A 16914-nucleotide genomic window follows, 5' to 3' on the forward strand; every position below is an offset into this window, starting at 1 on the left:
ATTGAGGTTTGACTATGGGAAGGATTGAGGTTTGACTATGAGAGTGAGAAGTTGATAAGTAGGGAAAGTTCAAATGAGTCAAAGTTCAAATGAGTCAAAAGTTGAGTAAACAGCTGAGATGAATGAAACAATGAGGTTATCAAGATTTGAAACTTTTAATCCACCTGAAAGAGTTGAGAATTTGAGGTTTAAGGGGATGTTGTTTAGCTCAATGCAACAATTCAAAACAGCAATGTCTTAATATGCTGTGCATGGTGGATATGGCATCAAATTTAAGAAGAAAGACAGGTCTAGAGTAAGGGCAGTGTGTGAAGATGGGTGTACCTTTAAGGTTTAAAGTAGAAAGGTGCCAAGGTAGGAAACCTTTCAGCTAAAGACTTGTGAACTGGAGCATAAGTGTAACAGGACTTATAAGAACCACAATCACTTGAAATCTTCCGTGGGGGGTTGCATGAGGAAAATTGGACTACAGGAAAACTTCTACGGAATAATTATTCAACAAGAGATAGATCCTTTGGTTTTAAGTAAAAAAAGACCGAAGATAATTTGCTTCCAAAATTTTCATTGTACATTGATATTGGAGTAGTTTTTAATGAAACAGTGCATTGTTGTCCCATTCTTCCTAACTTTTTTGTCTAGTAACTTTTTCGGTATTTTTTATTTTTCGTAATTTTGTGTTTAGTCTTTTTGTCATAATTATTGGAATTAATCATTTATCTCAACCAGAGAAATCAGAAAAGAATAAAAATGGACAGATATTGACAAAAGTTAGACGACACTTTAAGGCAAAAAAAACAGTTGTTTGGTACTTTTTCATTTTTAGGGAATTTTTTTTTGCTTCTGGCCATAAATATTTACACTTTTAGATTTCTCTCGTTCAGATGGTTGATTCATCTGAAAAAATGCTATGAATCTAAAAAAAATGACCAAAAAAATAAAATAAAACGAAATGAAACGAAAAAGACAAAAAATTTAGGTAGAATGGGGTAGTTATTTATTTATTTTTTTGAAAAAAGTGTATTTAGTGCTTTCAAATTGCATTTAGCCATTGGGCTGTCCCTCTTTCTATTTTTTCACACTTCTTTTCTTAATAACTGCATTCACTTTTTCTCCTCCTGCATGTAATTTGACAAGATTAGATTTTCATCTTTGGATTTTTTCTCACATTGAAAGGTAATATCATAAATTTCAAAACAACAAAAACTAGGAGTGCAAATATTTTGCCCTTGGGTCCCCTTTTTTTTAAACCAAAAAATTTCCTTGAGCCCTTGACTACAAGGCTCCATTTCTACTAAGGTTTATTTTGCATGTACTTATTTTTCGTTTTATGAGATATGTCATTCATCACAATCCATCATTTTTAGTTTAAAAAATAATTACGTATTTCCCTTAGCGGTTCCTAATTTCTGTTTTAGAAGCTACTCCTAGTAGTTTTTTGAAAATGAAAAGCGGTGAGAATAAAAGGAAAGCCATCTCTCTCTCTCGTTCACGAAAAAGGAAGCACTGTAAATGTGAGGGAACATTTCCCACCAATTCTCTCTCTCTGGAACCACCCCCTTTTCTCTTCTCAACCATGTGCACTCCCTCTCTCTCTCTCCTCCCCCAAACCTTAGCACCATCGTTGGTAGGGCTGTAAATGAATTGAGCCGTTCCCAAACTGTTCGAGGCTCGGTTCGGTAAAGGCTCGTTCGAGTTTGACTCGTCTACTAAACAAACTGAACCTGAACCTCCATTTTAGGCTCGTTTGATAAATGAGCTGAACCTGAGTCTAATAGTGTTCAGCTCGGTTAAGCTCACGAACTTAAAATGAAAATGTCATTATTAATACTTTGGGGGTCTATTCATTAATATTATATATTTTAGGAATATATGTATAATTTAGGGATATATGTATAATTTAAATGTTACCACTCCTTAACTCCGGTATATTGTCATAGTCAGATAAAAAAAAAGGCAGCAACTATTTGCAACAATTTATTTTTTTCATTAGCCAACTGGGTGTTTCACTTTCTATTTGAAAGTTTTTTTTGAAACAAAAGATAAATTCAAGCTAAAAAATTATGTATTTATGTAAATAATTTTTCTACTAATATGAATTTTATTTGATAGATTTCATTGGAATCTTTTAAATAATGCAAAAAGAATCGAAAAATTATTTTTTATTTTTATAATATATGAGTTCAAAATTACCTTCTTTTTAAAAAAAAAAATTTAGAAAAAAAGTGGAACGGACTCTTCACATAAATACATAATCCATTCCTAATATTTTAAACTTAAAATTTTCTCCATATAATCCATTAATTTCCCCAAATGTTTCCATTATACCTCTGTTCTCCTAAAACACCTAAAATCGAAAACAATCGATTCATCGCTCCTTCACATAACCCACTCAACTCCAAACCCACTGCCACTAGGAGTCCCATAGCCGCCATCTCCACCACCGCCACTCGTTCTCCTCCTCTCTTCAGTTATCGTTCTCTCTCTCTCTCTCTCTCTCTCTCTCTCTCTGGGTATATACATACAATAACGGCAATTAGATCCCCGTGTTTTTGTAGCAATTTTGGCAATTAGATCCCGAAATTGGTAGCCAAAAATCGTATTACACGGTTTTTTAATGTTGAAATCTGTACATAGTTGTTGTCTTCACTGAATCTTTCTTTATAATTTTGTATGTAATGTCTTCTGATCGGGGTAAATAATCCTGTCCTTCTGCTAAGCCTTTCTATGGCGATCCATTGTATAAGGGTTAGAGGGAGGAAGTGCTATAAATGTGTTAAATTACATTGTATGTAATGTCTTTATAATTTGAAGTTGTGAGCTCGAAAAAGTTTTGCTCTTGAGGATCTTTGCTCCTCACTGGACTTTTTATAATGTACCCGGTGATCTGTCTGGATATGCATAGATTGTATTGTACTCGGTTCTCTTCTTTGTCAATTTCTTCTTGCTTTCCAACATTCTTCAGCTGGTTTTTGTTGGAACATTTTCCCGTTTTCACCATTTTTGTGTCTTTGTTTCATTGTTTCATTTTCCTGTATACCACAAGGATATTTGCATGATGCCATACAAATTACGTGGTTGCTAGGGGGCACAAGACACTGTATAAAAAAAACAGAAACTTGAATATAGTGCTGTGATACATGTGCACTCTCGTAAAAGACAACTTAGGTTGTTTTTGGTTCATGGATTTGTAGAAGGATATACCTAGAGAAAGCAAGATCACAGGAAAATGAAACAAAGAATTTAGAGTCTTCACTTTCATTATCTTATTATCTTTTCCTTCATGATTTACTTTCCCTCCATTAATCCCTCCACAAATGCATCATCAAAACATAGCCTTAAAGAATCTGCAACTGGATATGCTACTGAAGTTATTCATAAGCCATGCAATAGGGTTCTGGTCTCAAGTCACTGTCTCATTGGTATAAAAACAGGAAGAATTAGCATAGACAAGAACCTGGAGTAGCAGAAATATATCTCCATTGTAGATCTTACAGGAAAATGTTCCTGTTTTTTACTTAACTCCTAATTAACATTTTTCTCTTATTATCTTTTCCTGTTTTTTATTTTCCGGAATATTTATGTTTTTCATTATCTTTTCCTGTTAGTGAATCCTGTTGCTGCTCAATTTCCTCTATAAAAATTGTTCGAAGTCGTAAATTTTTCTCACCGAATTGAAACATGCATCTCCCAGGGTGGGATGTATTCTTCCTCCTCTGTTTTTTCTGTTATTTTTTTTTCTGAGAAGCAAGTGCGAGATAATACATATACTTGTATGTACGGGAGATATTTTCAATGGTCAGTAGACCCAATTTTGATAGTAAGATCCAAAAGTATTATTGGCATTCGTAACTTGTTTTACCTTTTCGGACTTCTAAGTTTGCATTACTGTTATTATATGTAGGTTATTATGCGTCCACCGCGTCTAACGAGCCGAACTCGAACTCCATTGTCCAGGCTTGAATCGAACTCGAGCCTGACTTACACCTTACCGAACTGATCCCAAATATCACAAGGTTCGGCTCGATTCGGTTCGTTTACACCCCTAATCGCAAGGTTCTCCTCAACCCCTCCATGGCCGACACCCCCAAAAAATCAACAACCCAATCCACCTCTAAATCCAAGAAAACCCCAATTCAAAACCTTAAACCCTCACCCTCTCCCCAAGCCCCTTGCACCCCCCAGCCCCTCCCTCCCCTTCGCCGCTCGTCACGCCTTGTCTCCTCCCCCGATCTACGGCCGCTGCCTTCTTCCCTACCCAAAACACCAATCCGCCAAAGCCTTAATTCTGCTAAGAATGTCAGAAAACGTAAAAATGGCAGTGATTCGGTTGAAGTTTCGCTGTTGTTGTCAAAATCATTGTCTCCTGTGTCGCCTAATCGATACGAAGTGAGAAAGAGAAAGAAATGTGGGGAAGATAGTTTGGGGAAAAGGAGGAAGGCTAGGGTTTTGAGAAATGTGAAGAGGGATTCAGGTGTACCAAAGAAGAAGAGGGTATACTACAGGAAAGTTGTGTATGATGGTGGGGAGTTTTCGGTGGGGGACAACGTGTATGTGAAGAGGAGAGAGGAAGCAAGCTCGGATGAGGAAGACCCCGAGACAGAGGAGTGCAGGGTGTGTTAAAAGGCTGGGAGGGCTGTGATGATTGAGTGTGATGATTGCTTGGGTGGGTTTCACTTGAAGTGCTTGAAGCCACCGCTGAGGGAGGTTCTGGAAGGGGATTGGGTTTGTGGGTATTGCGAGGCAAGGAAGTTGGGTAAGGATGTGGAGTTTCCTAGCCCGCCAGAGGGGAAGAAGAGGGTTAGGACCGCGAGAGAGAAGCTTTTTTTGAGCGATTTGTGGGCCGTCCATATTGAGAGGTACATTGTAGTTTAGATGGAATAAGTAAATGAATAAAATGCTTCCTCATGTTAAGAAATTTTAGCTATGATGGAATTTTTGACATTGTTGTTTATGTAGTATGTGGAAAGAGGCGGATGGGAGCTATTGGTTCAGGGGTCGTTGGTACATAATCCCTGAAGAAACTGCTGCTGGACGACAACCACATAACTTGAGGAGGGAGATTTATTGGACTAATGATTTTGCTGACATTGAGGTGATATATGCTCTTTCTTGATTTTATTGGGTAGTCTGTGGATGTTAAGGAATTAAATTCAACCATTATGGACAGTAGTCTTACATAAGCAACACTGATACATGCTCTATCTTGTTTTTTTGTTGTTGTTGTTGTCTCTTGATGTTCAAGAATTATATTTGACAATTATGGCTAGTCTTTTTGCACATGCAAGATGCTTTGTTTTTTTTTTGTTATTCTAGTCACACTTGGAGCTTGCTATTTGAGAGCATTTCTCCTCGGGCTCCAATTGGGTTTATGACACTGTAAAATAAGAGAGTTATGTTCATTTGGTTGCTTGGTACTTCAAATTTGAAGCAAATTTTGTTCTTCTCTTCATTTTCACTTTCTGCAGAATGAAAATGGTTTTACTTGACTGTTCATCTCTTCTTTTTAGTCTGTTAATTTGTTTTCGTGATGGATAAATACTAGATGGATAAATACTAGAATATTAGTTCGAAGTAGAGGTGAAATTTGTGTAGACTTTAGAGTTTTGAGTGATTGTGATTGCTTCTTTGTAGATGGAATCTGTCCTTCGGCACTGCTACGTCATGAACCCTAAAGAATATGCTGATGCCAAAAACGAAGGTGATGACGTGTTCATTTGCGAGTATGAGTATGATATACATTGGCATAGTTTCAAGCGTCTTGCAGATATTGATCACGGAGAAGAGGTAAATCTCCAATCTTTGAGTAGAATTTTCCCTAGTTGGGGTAATTGAAATAGTTTTGGCATTCTCTTTGAATTTATAGGTTCACTTTATCATTTGATAGGATGGTGGAGAAGTTGATAGTGATGAAGATTGGAATTCTTGCAAGGTTTCAGACTCGGACATAGAAGATGAAATGAAATATGAAGACGAAAAAAAGAATAATTTATCCACTGGACCATCCACAACTCATCAGTTGGCTGCAGTATGACTATTTATCGTTATTAAACATTCTAGTCTATAGTTTGAAGGTGCCTTTAGTGTAGAACTAAATGTTCACGACTTATTGTAACTAATACAGAATTCACGGAAAGGGAGGATCTTTGGACTCCAAAAAATAGGCATGAAGAGAATTCCTGGACATGTGAGATCCCACAAGCAGACTGTGCTTGAAAGAGCAAAAGCAACACTTTTGCTGTCAACTTTGCCCAAGTTTCTACCATGCAGGAACAAGTATGTATGACTCGAGTTACTATTGTTTCAGTTTTTTGGGTGGGATAACTTGAATAAGGGGTTGTGATTCTCTATGTAGAGAAGTTGAAGAGATTACCGCATTTATAAAAGGTGCAATCTGTGATGATCAATGTCTCGGACGTTGCCTGTACATTCATGGTGTTCCTGGAACTGGCAAGGTATTTGTATTGGCTCTAGACCTGTACCATTCTTGCAGTTGGTTTAAACTTGTTAATTTTTATGATTAACTTGGGTTCATTTTTGTACTTATTTTGTCTTGTTATGTGCACTTAACTACAGACAATGAGTGTACTCACAGTAATGAAGAGTCTGAAGTCTGAAGTCGATGTAGGACATATAAAGCCTTACTGTTTTGTGGAGATTAATGGTTTGAAATTGGCATCACCAGATAATATTTACAGGGTTCGGATTGCTTAAAATTATCCTTGTCTTGTTTTAAACAACATTCTCTTGTTGCCCGATAAGATCTGATAATCAATTCTACCTCTAGGTTATTTATGAAGCATTAAGTGGTCATAGGGTTAGTTGGAAAAAGGCTCTCTCCCGTTGTTGAATGAAAGATTTTCAATTGGAATCAAAGGTGGCAAAGAGGACAACCGGCCTTGTATTCTTCTCATTGATGAACTTGATCTTCTTGTAACCAGAAATCAGTCGGTAAACCTTGTGTTTCATGGAGTAAATTTTACAAGCAGTCATTCAACTAACGCTCAAAAAATTGTACTCATGATTTGCTCTTTCTCTTTGCAGGATCTCTACAACATTCTTGATTGGCCCACAAAGCCTCATTCCAATTTAATTGTGATAGGTACAAATTTGTTCAAATTTGTTTTTTAAAACAGGTTATTTTGGCAGCTGAACTAACCCCTTATAACATTGTTATCAACTTTATTTCAGGAATAGCAAATACTATGGATCTTCCGGAGAAGTTGCTTCCCCGTATTTCAAGCCGCATGGGCATACAAAGGCTTTGTTTCGGCCCCTACAATTATCAGCAGCTCCAAGAAATCATTTCAACACGTCTTAAAGGAATTGATGCATTTGAGAAACAAGCCATAGAATTTACTTCAAGAAAGGTTGGGCTCAGTGCTACTTCTTCCTCAATCGTTGATTGCAATTCTTTGCTTTATATGTGTTAGAATGGATGGATAGATGGACACTCAATCTCAAGAGTTGATTCAAGGAGTTCTCATCAATGCCTATGGATCACATTTTCTAAGAATTCAGGTAGCAGCTGTTTCAGGAGATGCACGCCGTGCCCTTGAGATATGTAGGCGTGCAGCGGAACTTACTGACTATCGTACTAAGAAATCAGCATCAGTTCCCAATGCTGCTTCTGCTGGTAGGCTAAGTCTATGACTATTCGTATGTTCCTACATAAATTACCAAGAAAACGAGGAATGGTTCATTTAAGCATTTCTTTCAACTTTAGTCGGAGAAAAATGACCAGGTCATGTATACCATGGTCCCTTGTGCACAATTTGAGTCACATAACCCTACTGAACTAGTTGTGAATTCTCCCAACACACCAGTATCGTCCATTTTGTGTTCATGTGGCACCTCTATATGAATAACACAACTTGATTAGTTATTAGCTTGAATGTTTCAGACAAAACCCATGTAGAGTTGCTCGCATACTTGGATCACCATGTGAGTGGACTATCAGGTTTATTTCTCATATTTCCAAGTTTACCCAGCGTTGTCATATACTTCTATTTCACTTAAAATGATGCTTCCAACTCTATTGTGTCATTTTGTGTGTTGTTGGAACTGAACTGATACTCCAAGTAATTCAATCCCACATCATAATGCCATTATGAAGCAACTAGCAGGCACTAAAATGTTTCAGTCTATTCTACCTCACAAATAGGTCAAGGACCGTTTGATCGCAATTTGTTGGGTAGTATCTAACACAGGAAATTAGTCGGTAGTCAGACTCAGGCAGTTAGACCAGGGCTATCCAGTATCCAATAGAGCCTCTTTTTTGGCAGTAAGACCAGGACCATCCATCAATGTCCTGTAGTAATGGCTTTTCCATTTTTCCTTGGAAATGTAGAGTGTCTTGCCTCCCTGGGACTCTTTCATATTTTCCGTTTCATGCTGCCCCGGCTTGTTATGTTTGTATTTGGGCGCATGGAACAGTCTCATCATTAGTGGGGATTACATGGGCACTTATTTTTTTTGACCAGTCTCATCATCATCAGAATTTGCAAAATAATGCATTTTGTTCACAAAGAAGCATCATGAATTTGTTCCTAAAGTGGACAGCCAATTTGCTGCTTTCCAGGGAAAGCTCTTGTTGGTATGACAGATGTTGAAGCAGCCATGCAGGAGATGTTCCAGGCTCCTCATATCCAAGTGAGTTGCGATCCTACTAATGGAGTGCTAAGTGTAGATTCTGTTTCTTATTTCAAATTTCTTTTTCTCTATGATCATAGAATGTGTTAATCAAATGTATAGTATGGCAAGACTAGTGGAGATTACCGATTGGGAATAGTAACTGGGGTTTTCGGAATCCATACCCATAACTATTTATCAAACAATCTTATGCAAAGATTTTTCTTTTGATTCCTGCACAATGGTTTAGAGGTCAATCTTAACCACCGTGGATGATGTATCGTTAAACCCTTTTTTAATAACAAAAATATATTCCTCCTCTGCTTCAAAGTTTAAGCCAAAATCATCAACTGTATCCGCAAAAGCAAATCACAGTGGATAGTGGATACCCCGTACTTAAATATCAATTTTAACAAACCAAGCAATTCAATTAGTATGATGTTATCAAATCATGGAAAAAACCTATCTTGATTGAATCCATATCCAAGTTAATTCATAATAATTTGTTGAGCCAAGAACAACAAATACTGTACGCTCGGAGGAAAAATCATATGCATAAAATCATTCAATAAAGTTCATGGGGTTTCATACTCAACCCCATTTGAAAGGTTGAGCCACTCATGGAGTCAAAACACAAACACGTAATAATAAAACTCCATTGAATAAAGCTCACAAAAGATGGGAATATGTTTTTTACTCCAAAGCTTTTGTTTCTTCTTGCTCTTCAGCCGTGAGAGTTCTCTGATCCCAAGAGCAGCCTCACAATCTCCACAGCTGAGGTCTCTGTGAGAAATGTTTCTTTCCAAGAGAAATTTACTTTCCAAACTCTCCTCTAAGTCTTGGACCCGCTTCCACCAATTCCGTCTTAATTTCCTTGGTAGAATTCTAGTCAAGGTATAGAATTTTAAATCAACCAAATCGCTAATATCTATCAATCATTAAATTAGCACTTGTACACCTTGAACAATTTCTCCGGCCAAGTCAATACTTGGCCACGTACAACCTACTATGGTTCTGTACTAAAATCCTGAAATATGCATTGGGGCAAACTCTGGTGCTTCTCTTCTTGATCTAGATCGACTTTGGTCTTTTAATCCAACGGCCGGAATATACTGAGTTATCATCTTTTTCCTGCAATTTCGACAATATAACACAAATCACCAAAAAGATAATAATTAGTATCTGATTAATCACAATAAAGGACTATAAAAATGAATATTCAGGATTATAATTACCAATATTTTGCGCTTATCATTAAGCTTCTGCTGTAACTCCAATTGCAACTGAAGAATTCTCATTGGCTTGGTTCTCCAACATATTGAGACTTTTATCCAATTGAGCTCTTGAAAGTCATATTTGTTTGATAGCTCAATACCTGTTGTTGGGGTTGGTTGGTCTCATTTCATAACAACTTAAGCTTTCATGACAATCATTTATCTAGAATGGTATCAGAGCTTTGGTTTCTGGAAGGTATTGGGTTATCCATTTATATGTTGTTAATATAAAGGATCATTGTGTTGTATGTTGGAGGCCATCTGTCATGAAATCTTGTAATTGAGTAGTCCATTGACGTTGCTTTCATAGTTTGTTGTGCTTTTGGCTCGCATGAATGCTTGATTACTTATTAGCTTGAGTTTTTGCCAATGTTATTGTTTAGCAAAAAAGTTGTAATATTCAACTCTTCTTTTATTTCTCATCTTCATAGAATGGCTTTTTGATATTCAACTCTTCTTTTATTTCTCATCTTCATAGAATGGCTTTTTGATATTTCAATGTTTAACTCCAATTAATTTTCCCTTTCTCCAGGTAATGAAAACTTGTTCTAAACTGAGTAAAATCTTCTTGACGGCTATGGTGCATGAGCTCTATAAAACAGGAATGGGTGAAACAACGTTTGAGAAGGTCTTTTTGTCAAGCTTACTAATTCTTTTTGTTATCTTGCTTTCTACTCTTTGTTTTGTGTGGCATTGGCAATAATGTTTAAAGTTATTTCAGAATCTTTTATTGACTTTTGACTCCATGAAGTATGAACTAGAGGTGTGAATCGGGCTATTTTTTTCTTTCTTCTCATTTTCACTTTTCCTTACCATTTCTTTCCCTTGTTTGTTGTGTCTTTAACTCTGTTATGGGAGAGGTTTGGTTCTGGGGTTGAAGTATGGAATTCATGGTAACCTAAAAGCAAATAATTAGTTGAATTAGGTGGATGTACATACCATTATACCTTCCATGAATAGGTGATAACTGATGCTAGAAGCTTTAATAATTCAAAGTGTCCATGTCCTATGCTGGATGCATTTTCCTTTAGTGGGGCTCCTATGTTTTTATGTCCTTTCCCTAGTATCTAATTTAAGATAGAGTTCTTCATGGAGAAAATATTTCACATTTCTTGCGCGCCAATGGCCTTTCTATTGATGCCTTTATTTGGCTATACGACAGCATTAGTTTAGATGCTTACTCTCACACTTCCTGTATGCAGCTGGCAATGTCTGTTTCATGTCTTTGTACAAGCAATGGAGAAGCATTTCCTGGGTGGGATACACTCTTGAAAGTTGGGTAAGATTGCTCTCTTTTTCTTCTCTTGCTATTCACATGTGTAGAATTTTGAAAGGTGTGTGAGAGACAATTTCCTTTTGTTTTCTTGCTATTAACAATTTAAGGCTATCAGTCTTCCCAATTACATTTTGACAACTTAGAACATTAATTTATAGGGCCACAAATCGAGTTGCGTAGGGTCCAATTTTTGCTTGTACTAGGTAGCAATTTGTCCAAGCTTATTGGACATCAAGTTTGTACTTCAAACCCAATTATAGTCCTAGGTCTGCATTTGAATATTTTCAAGGACAATTGTCACTCTTCTCTAGTACTCCCTCCGTCCCAATTTGTTATACCTATTTTGACTTTCACGTAATTTAAGAAAATATTATGATTACATTGACTTCTTGTAAATTTTACCATTTTGCCCTTTTGACAATTCTTAGTACTGTACCAAATTTTATTTTTTTAAAAAAAGATCCGAAATTATGTATTGGAGCCAATTTCACACTGCGAAATTCTTGTCATGTCAGTGAAGAGAGAATGGCCTCAAATTGTGCCGAGAGGTGTTATTGGTACCAATAGCATATGACCCGATCATGAACCAACGGATACGCGGGGTCCACTTCGGGTTCCGCACGGATGATCCAAGCCATTCAATAATTTTTTTTGAGAAAAAACGAGTGCGCCCAATGAAAAATCAACTCAATCCGATATGTGTAGGTATTCGATCCAAGCCTTTCATTTTTTATTCAGGTTATAGAATTGTAATCTGAATAAAAAATGGAAGGATTGGATCAAATACCTTCACATATCGAATTGAGCTGATTTTTAACGGGCCAACTCATTTTTTTTGAACAAAATTATTGAACGGCTCGGATCATCTATGCGGGACCCGAAGAGGACCCCACTTGCCCGTTGATTCATGATCGGTTCAAATACTAACGTTTTTGCCCGCCATATTTGCTCCACACTTTGAAATTACTCCGGCTTGCCCGCCATATTTCTCCACAAAATTACTCCAGCTTGCCCGCCATATTTCTCCACACTTTCAATTCAGATTTAAATTTTGAATTTAGGTGGGAGAAAATTTCTCCTTAAATCTCTCTCCCATATCTTACCCCAACTTTAATGGATAACTACACTCCCCACTTTTTCCTCTCCACCAACGTGAAATCCCTTCCCATACTTAAGCTTCCTAAAAATCCTCTTCTTCCATACTGATCAGCTCCACTTAAATCTCTCTCGCATTTCTCTCTTGTTCCTACTTTTTCTCCATCAAATTTCTACTCCTCTTAACGCCAAAACTCCTTCCATAATCTGCTTCCTAAAAATCCTCTTCTTCCTAATTTCTCTCTTGTTCCTACTTTTTCTCCAACAAATTTTCACCTCTGTTAATTAGCGTCAAAGCAAAAGATATGCCTTCTTTGCTTGAACCATCTTCTCTCTCCCGTAGAGAAAAAAGGAACCTAACTGATCAACAAAGGCGAGAGATTTTGGAGATTCTGTTTTCAAAGAGTGCATCTGGGAAATTAAGAAGGGGGTGTCTCAAGGAGGTAGCTACAATGTATTCCGTCAATCCGAGGACAATACGACAAATTGTGCAGAAAGCAAATTCTTGTATTGCCAATGGATTGACAGTTGATGTACCCCCCAATTTGCGAGGACGAGTTGGCCGCAAGAGAGTGCAATTGGACCTCAACAAAATCGCTGCACTTCCGTACAGCCAACGAACCAATATCCGTTCAATAGCAGAAGCCCTGAAAGTGCCGAGAACGACAATCCATCGGCGAGTTAAAGATGGAGTGATGAGGCCGCATACCAATCCATTGAAGCCATGCCTAAGTGAAGAAGGTAAGAGGGCACGACTTCAATTTTGCCTGTCCATGCTTGAGCCATCTAGTTTTGAAAGCCAACCAACTTTCAAAAATATGTACAATTACGTGCATATTGATGAAAAATGGTTTTATATGACTAAAGAGTCGGAAAGGTATTATCTACTTCCCCACGAAAATGAGCCCCTACGAACTTGCAAAAGCAAACATTTCATTACAAAAGTTATGTTCCTAGCGGCCGTAGCTCGACCAAGGTTTGACACCACCCGAAATCAAGAGTTTTCTGGTAAGATTGGAATTTTTCCCTTCACATACAAAGAACCAGCCAAACGGACTAGTAAAAATCGTGTGGCGGGTACTTTGGAAACAAAGGTCGTTGTTTCGGTTACTAAAGAGATTATTCGCAAGTGTTTGATCGAAAAAGTCTTACCTGCTATTCGAGCGAAATGGCCACGGGGCAATGGAATCGAAACAATTTGGATTCAACAGGATAATGCGAGGCCTCACATTCATGAATTTGATGCAAAGTTTCTCGAAGAGGCTTCTAAAGACGGATTTGATATTCATTTGTCATTCCAACCTCCCAACAGTCCGGATTTAAATGTTCTTGATCTTGGTTTTTTTAGAGCAATTCAAAGTTTGCAATACCAAAAAGCACCAAAAAATATTGATGAGCTTGTTTCTGCTGTTGTAAGTGCTTTTGAAGAATTATCACCTCAAACGCTAGATAATGTCTTCTTGACATTACAAGCTTGTATGATTGAGATCATGAAGGTTAATGGGGGAGTTGGTTACAAGGTGCCACATATTGGAAAAGGTGGATTGATGAGAGATGGTAACCTGCCTACTCAACTTCAATGTGACCATGATTTGGTGGAAAGTGTTATGGCTCATCTACAAAATGGAGGCAATTGAAGTATGCTAATGTTTTCTTTACGGTAGTTTTTTTTTTTTCAATTTTAATGATCTACTCATTTTAAGATTTTTTCCACACAACAGAAAAATTGGACGACTAATTTCTTTTCCTTTTTCTTTTCAAACGTTTTTCAGGTTGGATGACATCTTTGTCAAGAACTTTGTTTTTGTGTTTTTGGATGGAACTTCAAGCAACTGAGGCTGTGATTTTCTATGGAGCTTGAAGCAATTGTAAATGGCTGTGATTTTGTATGAAAATCGAAGCACTTGTAAAAAAGTCTGCTGCCTATAAATTTTTTTGTAAAGGGTCTGCTATGGTAGCAAACACAGATCCTACTCCCTTTTTTGTTTTCATGTTTAGGTATAATTAACCTTTTGTAAGCTTATTACCAATCCTTTTGGTTGATACTGGTGGCTATGATCCACATAACTATATGTTTTGGACAATAAAATGAAGTTGTTTTGTATCGAAAAATTACAGGCCGGTCCACTTTTGTGGACCAATACACGCCCAAGTCTAGCACAATTTAAAAAAGCTCCGTTAAAGGATCAATCAAGTCGGAGCATGTGTGAATTTCGTGTGAAATTGAGAAACACTGTGAAATTGTGAATATACGGTCCTGGGTGGTGTTTTAAACAAATTCACCGGCCGGAGGTGGTCGCCGGAAAAAGTCTCCGGCCGGAAGTGGTTGCCGGAAAAAGTCTCCGGCCGGAGGTGGTTGCCGGGAAAAGTCACCGACCGAAGGTGGTGGTGGTCATTTGTTTCTTGGAATTTTAACCCTTTTAAATGTGGAGTATAAAAGAAAATGAGGGGCAAAATGGTAAAATTGACATCCAAAAATGGAAAATTTTGAAATGAGCATATCATTTTGGGACATCCCAAAAAGGAATAATGACGTAACAAAGTGGGACGGAGGGAGTATTTGTTTAGTTCTTTTTTAGACTTCCGTGATACTATGAGGATACAAGTAGACCCTTTCTTGTCAATTTTGTAGTAGCTAATTGTAGTGTTCTGATTTATCTTGTCCTCATTTTGGTGATGACTTCCTATGTGCTGGTGTGCAATTCTTTGAACAGTAGATTTGCTGTCTGAGTTCCTCAGGGAAAAAAAGGTTCTATGATCTAATTTCATCTCAAGTCTTAGGTGCACCTCCAAAACAAATTGTGGTTGATGATAGCTGGGGGCTTTTATTGTATGTTATAATGATAATTCAATCTTGAGGTGCGGGAGTTTCGAAATTCATCCTACTTTCCCTTCTTTTTCTTTTTTTTTTCTGGCAGCTGTAAACTTGGTGAATGCAGAATCATTCTTTGTGAAGCAGGAGCAAGGCACAGGTTGCAGAAGCTGCAGCTCAACTTTCCAAGGTCAGTTCTCGTCTTGACTTTGTTGACCTGGTCAAGTTCCTCAACATGATAAAAGTTTATAACTAAACAGCATTTGGAATTCGAAAATTATGTTGTCATTTAAGTCCAGAATGGAAAAGGGCCTGAGTTGTTTCTTTTATCTTCGTTTGTGAGTTACGGACCTATGGTAGACTTACTGATATGACTAGTGTTTGTTCACCTCCACATCAAATAATCTCTGATGGACTGTGTTGTGCTACTTTACTCTTATAGCTTGTCAGACATTAGGCAGTATATGTAGGGATGGCGACGGTGCGGTTTGGTTTCATTATTGGCAAAACCAAAAGCGGAACATAAACCTAAAACCTAAAACCAAAACCATAACTGAAACCGCTGGTTTTCATTTTATTTAAACCATGATCAAAACTACGGTTACCACTTCGGTTGGGTTTTTTCACCGAAATCGGTGGGTTAATGTTTTTTTAATAGAGTTAAAGACATTAAATATCCAACAACAAAATAAAAGGAAAAGATCTAGATAGACTTATGTTGGATGTAACTTATACCTTCTCATACCACGAGTTTATTTATGTTGAATGTAACTTCTATTATTTGCTTTGCTGTATTGTTTAAAAGATAAACACATGCATTGGATTTTACTGTGATTCATTCACACCAAACAACCCCCCCAAACCTAAGATGTGGACTGAAAGTTGTACTGGATGCTTACGCTGTTGCACATTTATTTTTCCGAAAGGGAGGCACTTTCTATGGTTTTTATCATATGAAACCAACATCGAACTGGCCGGATTTCTGAAATCAAAACCCAAAACCACGGTAAAAAAATTGGTTAAAAACCGTACCAACCGGTTTGGTACGGTTCGAGTAACCAACAGTTCCGGCGAGATTGTTATCCCTAACTATATGAGCCTTGCAGGCCTTTCCCCTCATTGTCAGGGTTCGGATTGGGTTTTTAACATGGTATCAGGCTCTGGGCCAGGGGAGGCCCTAGGGAAGTGGGGATCCCCTGCAATATCTTGAAGACTGTACACTTTCCTAGTTAGGTTTTCATTGTGTGACTTCTAAACAAAATTAACAATCTAACTCAACAAGGTAGTCAGTATTTCCTTTCTAATTATTAACTCTTGTCCTTCAGAGTTGCGTCAAATTTAGAAGTTTCAGGCCAGCTTATATCCTTAAAAATTGATGTCACTTGTGGTTTCCTCCCTCTATTTGATCGAATGTAAAAGATTGGTTTTCGTAACTATGTAGTTATTCTTGTTTCTTATCTTGGTTCGAAGTCCATGTACATGAGTCTTATGAGTCTCATTCAGTGTCAATTGGTTTTGAGTTTGTTGCTTTAAGGATTGAAACTTACATGAGTAGTCTGGAAATCCCCTAGTTCATCGGAATGAGTTACTTGGGACTACCTGATTTGATATTTCACTTGCCAATTTTGCACCCGTAGGACTAGAGAAAAACTTCATCCCCTACCATAAAACTTGACACCGTCGTTGACAATCGCATTTTTAATGCCACCAGGAGTTCTTTGAAGTAATCCCGACACCCCTTCAGCGTTCATTTCCAGTTCCACTTGCATTTTATCCAAATAGTTTCCATTCCATTTAGGTATGGCAGTAGGGGTCACAATTTAGATTTC

General features: G+C 37.5%; 1 protein-coding gene, 1 non-coding gene and 1 pseudogene across 2 annotated transcripts; all 3 read left to right on the forward strand.

Annotated features, from left to right (window-relative positions):
- Positions 1-2413: 2413 nt before the first annotated feature.
- The window catches only part of LOC131301861 (origin of replication complex subunit 1A-like), a 33155-nt pseudogene continuing 18654 nt past the window's right edge, over positions 2414-16914 (forward strand).
- Positions 5692-5769, forward strand: LOC131302225 (small nucleolar RNA snoR28). The gene has a single exon (XR_009191687.1). It is a non-coding gene; the product is annotated as a small nucleolar RNA snoR28 (small nucleolar RNA).
- LOC131301862 (uncharacterized) lies at positions 12564-14385 on the forward strand. The gene is made up of 2 exons (XM_058328344.1): positions 12564-13911; positions 14046-14385. Exon 1 carries the CDS (start codon positions 12579-12581, stop codon positions 13908-13910), a length of 1332 nt encoding a protein of 443 aa, XP_058184327.1. The 5' UTR covers positions 12564-12578; the 3' UTR covers position 13911; positions 14046-14385.

The sequence above is a fragment of the Rhododendron vialii genome, chromosome 9a (assembly GCF_030253575.1).
Source record: "Rhododendron vialii isolate Sample 1 chromosome 9a, ASM3025357v1".
NCBI classification, from domain to species: Eukaryota; Viridiplantae; Streptophyta; class Magnoliopsida; order Ericales; family Ericaceae; genus Rhododendron; species Rhododendron vialii.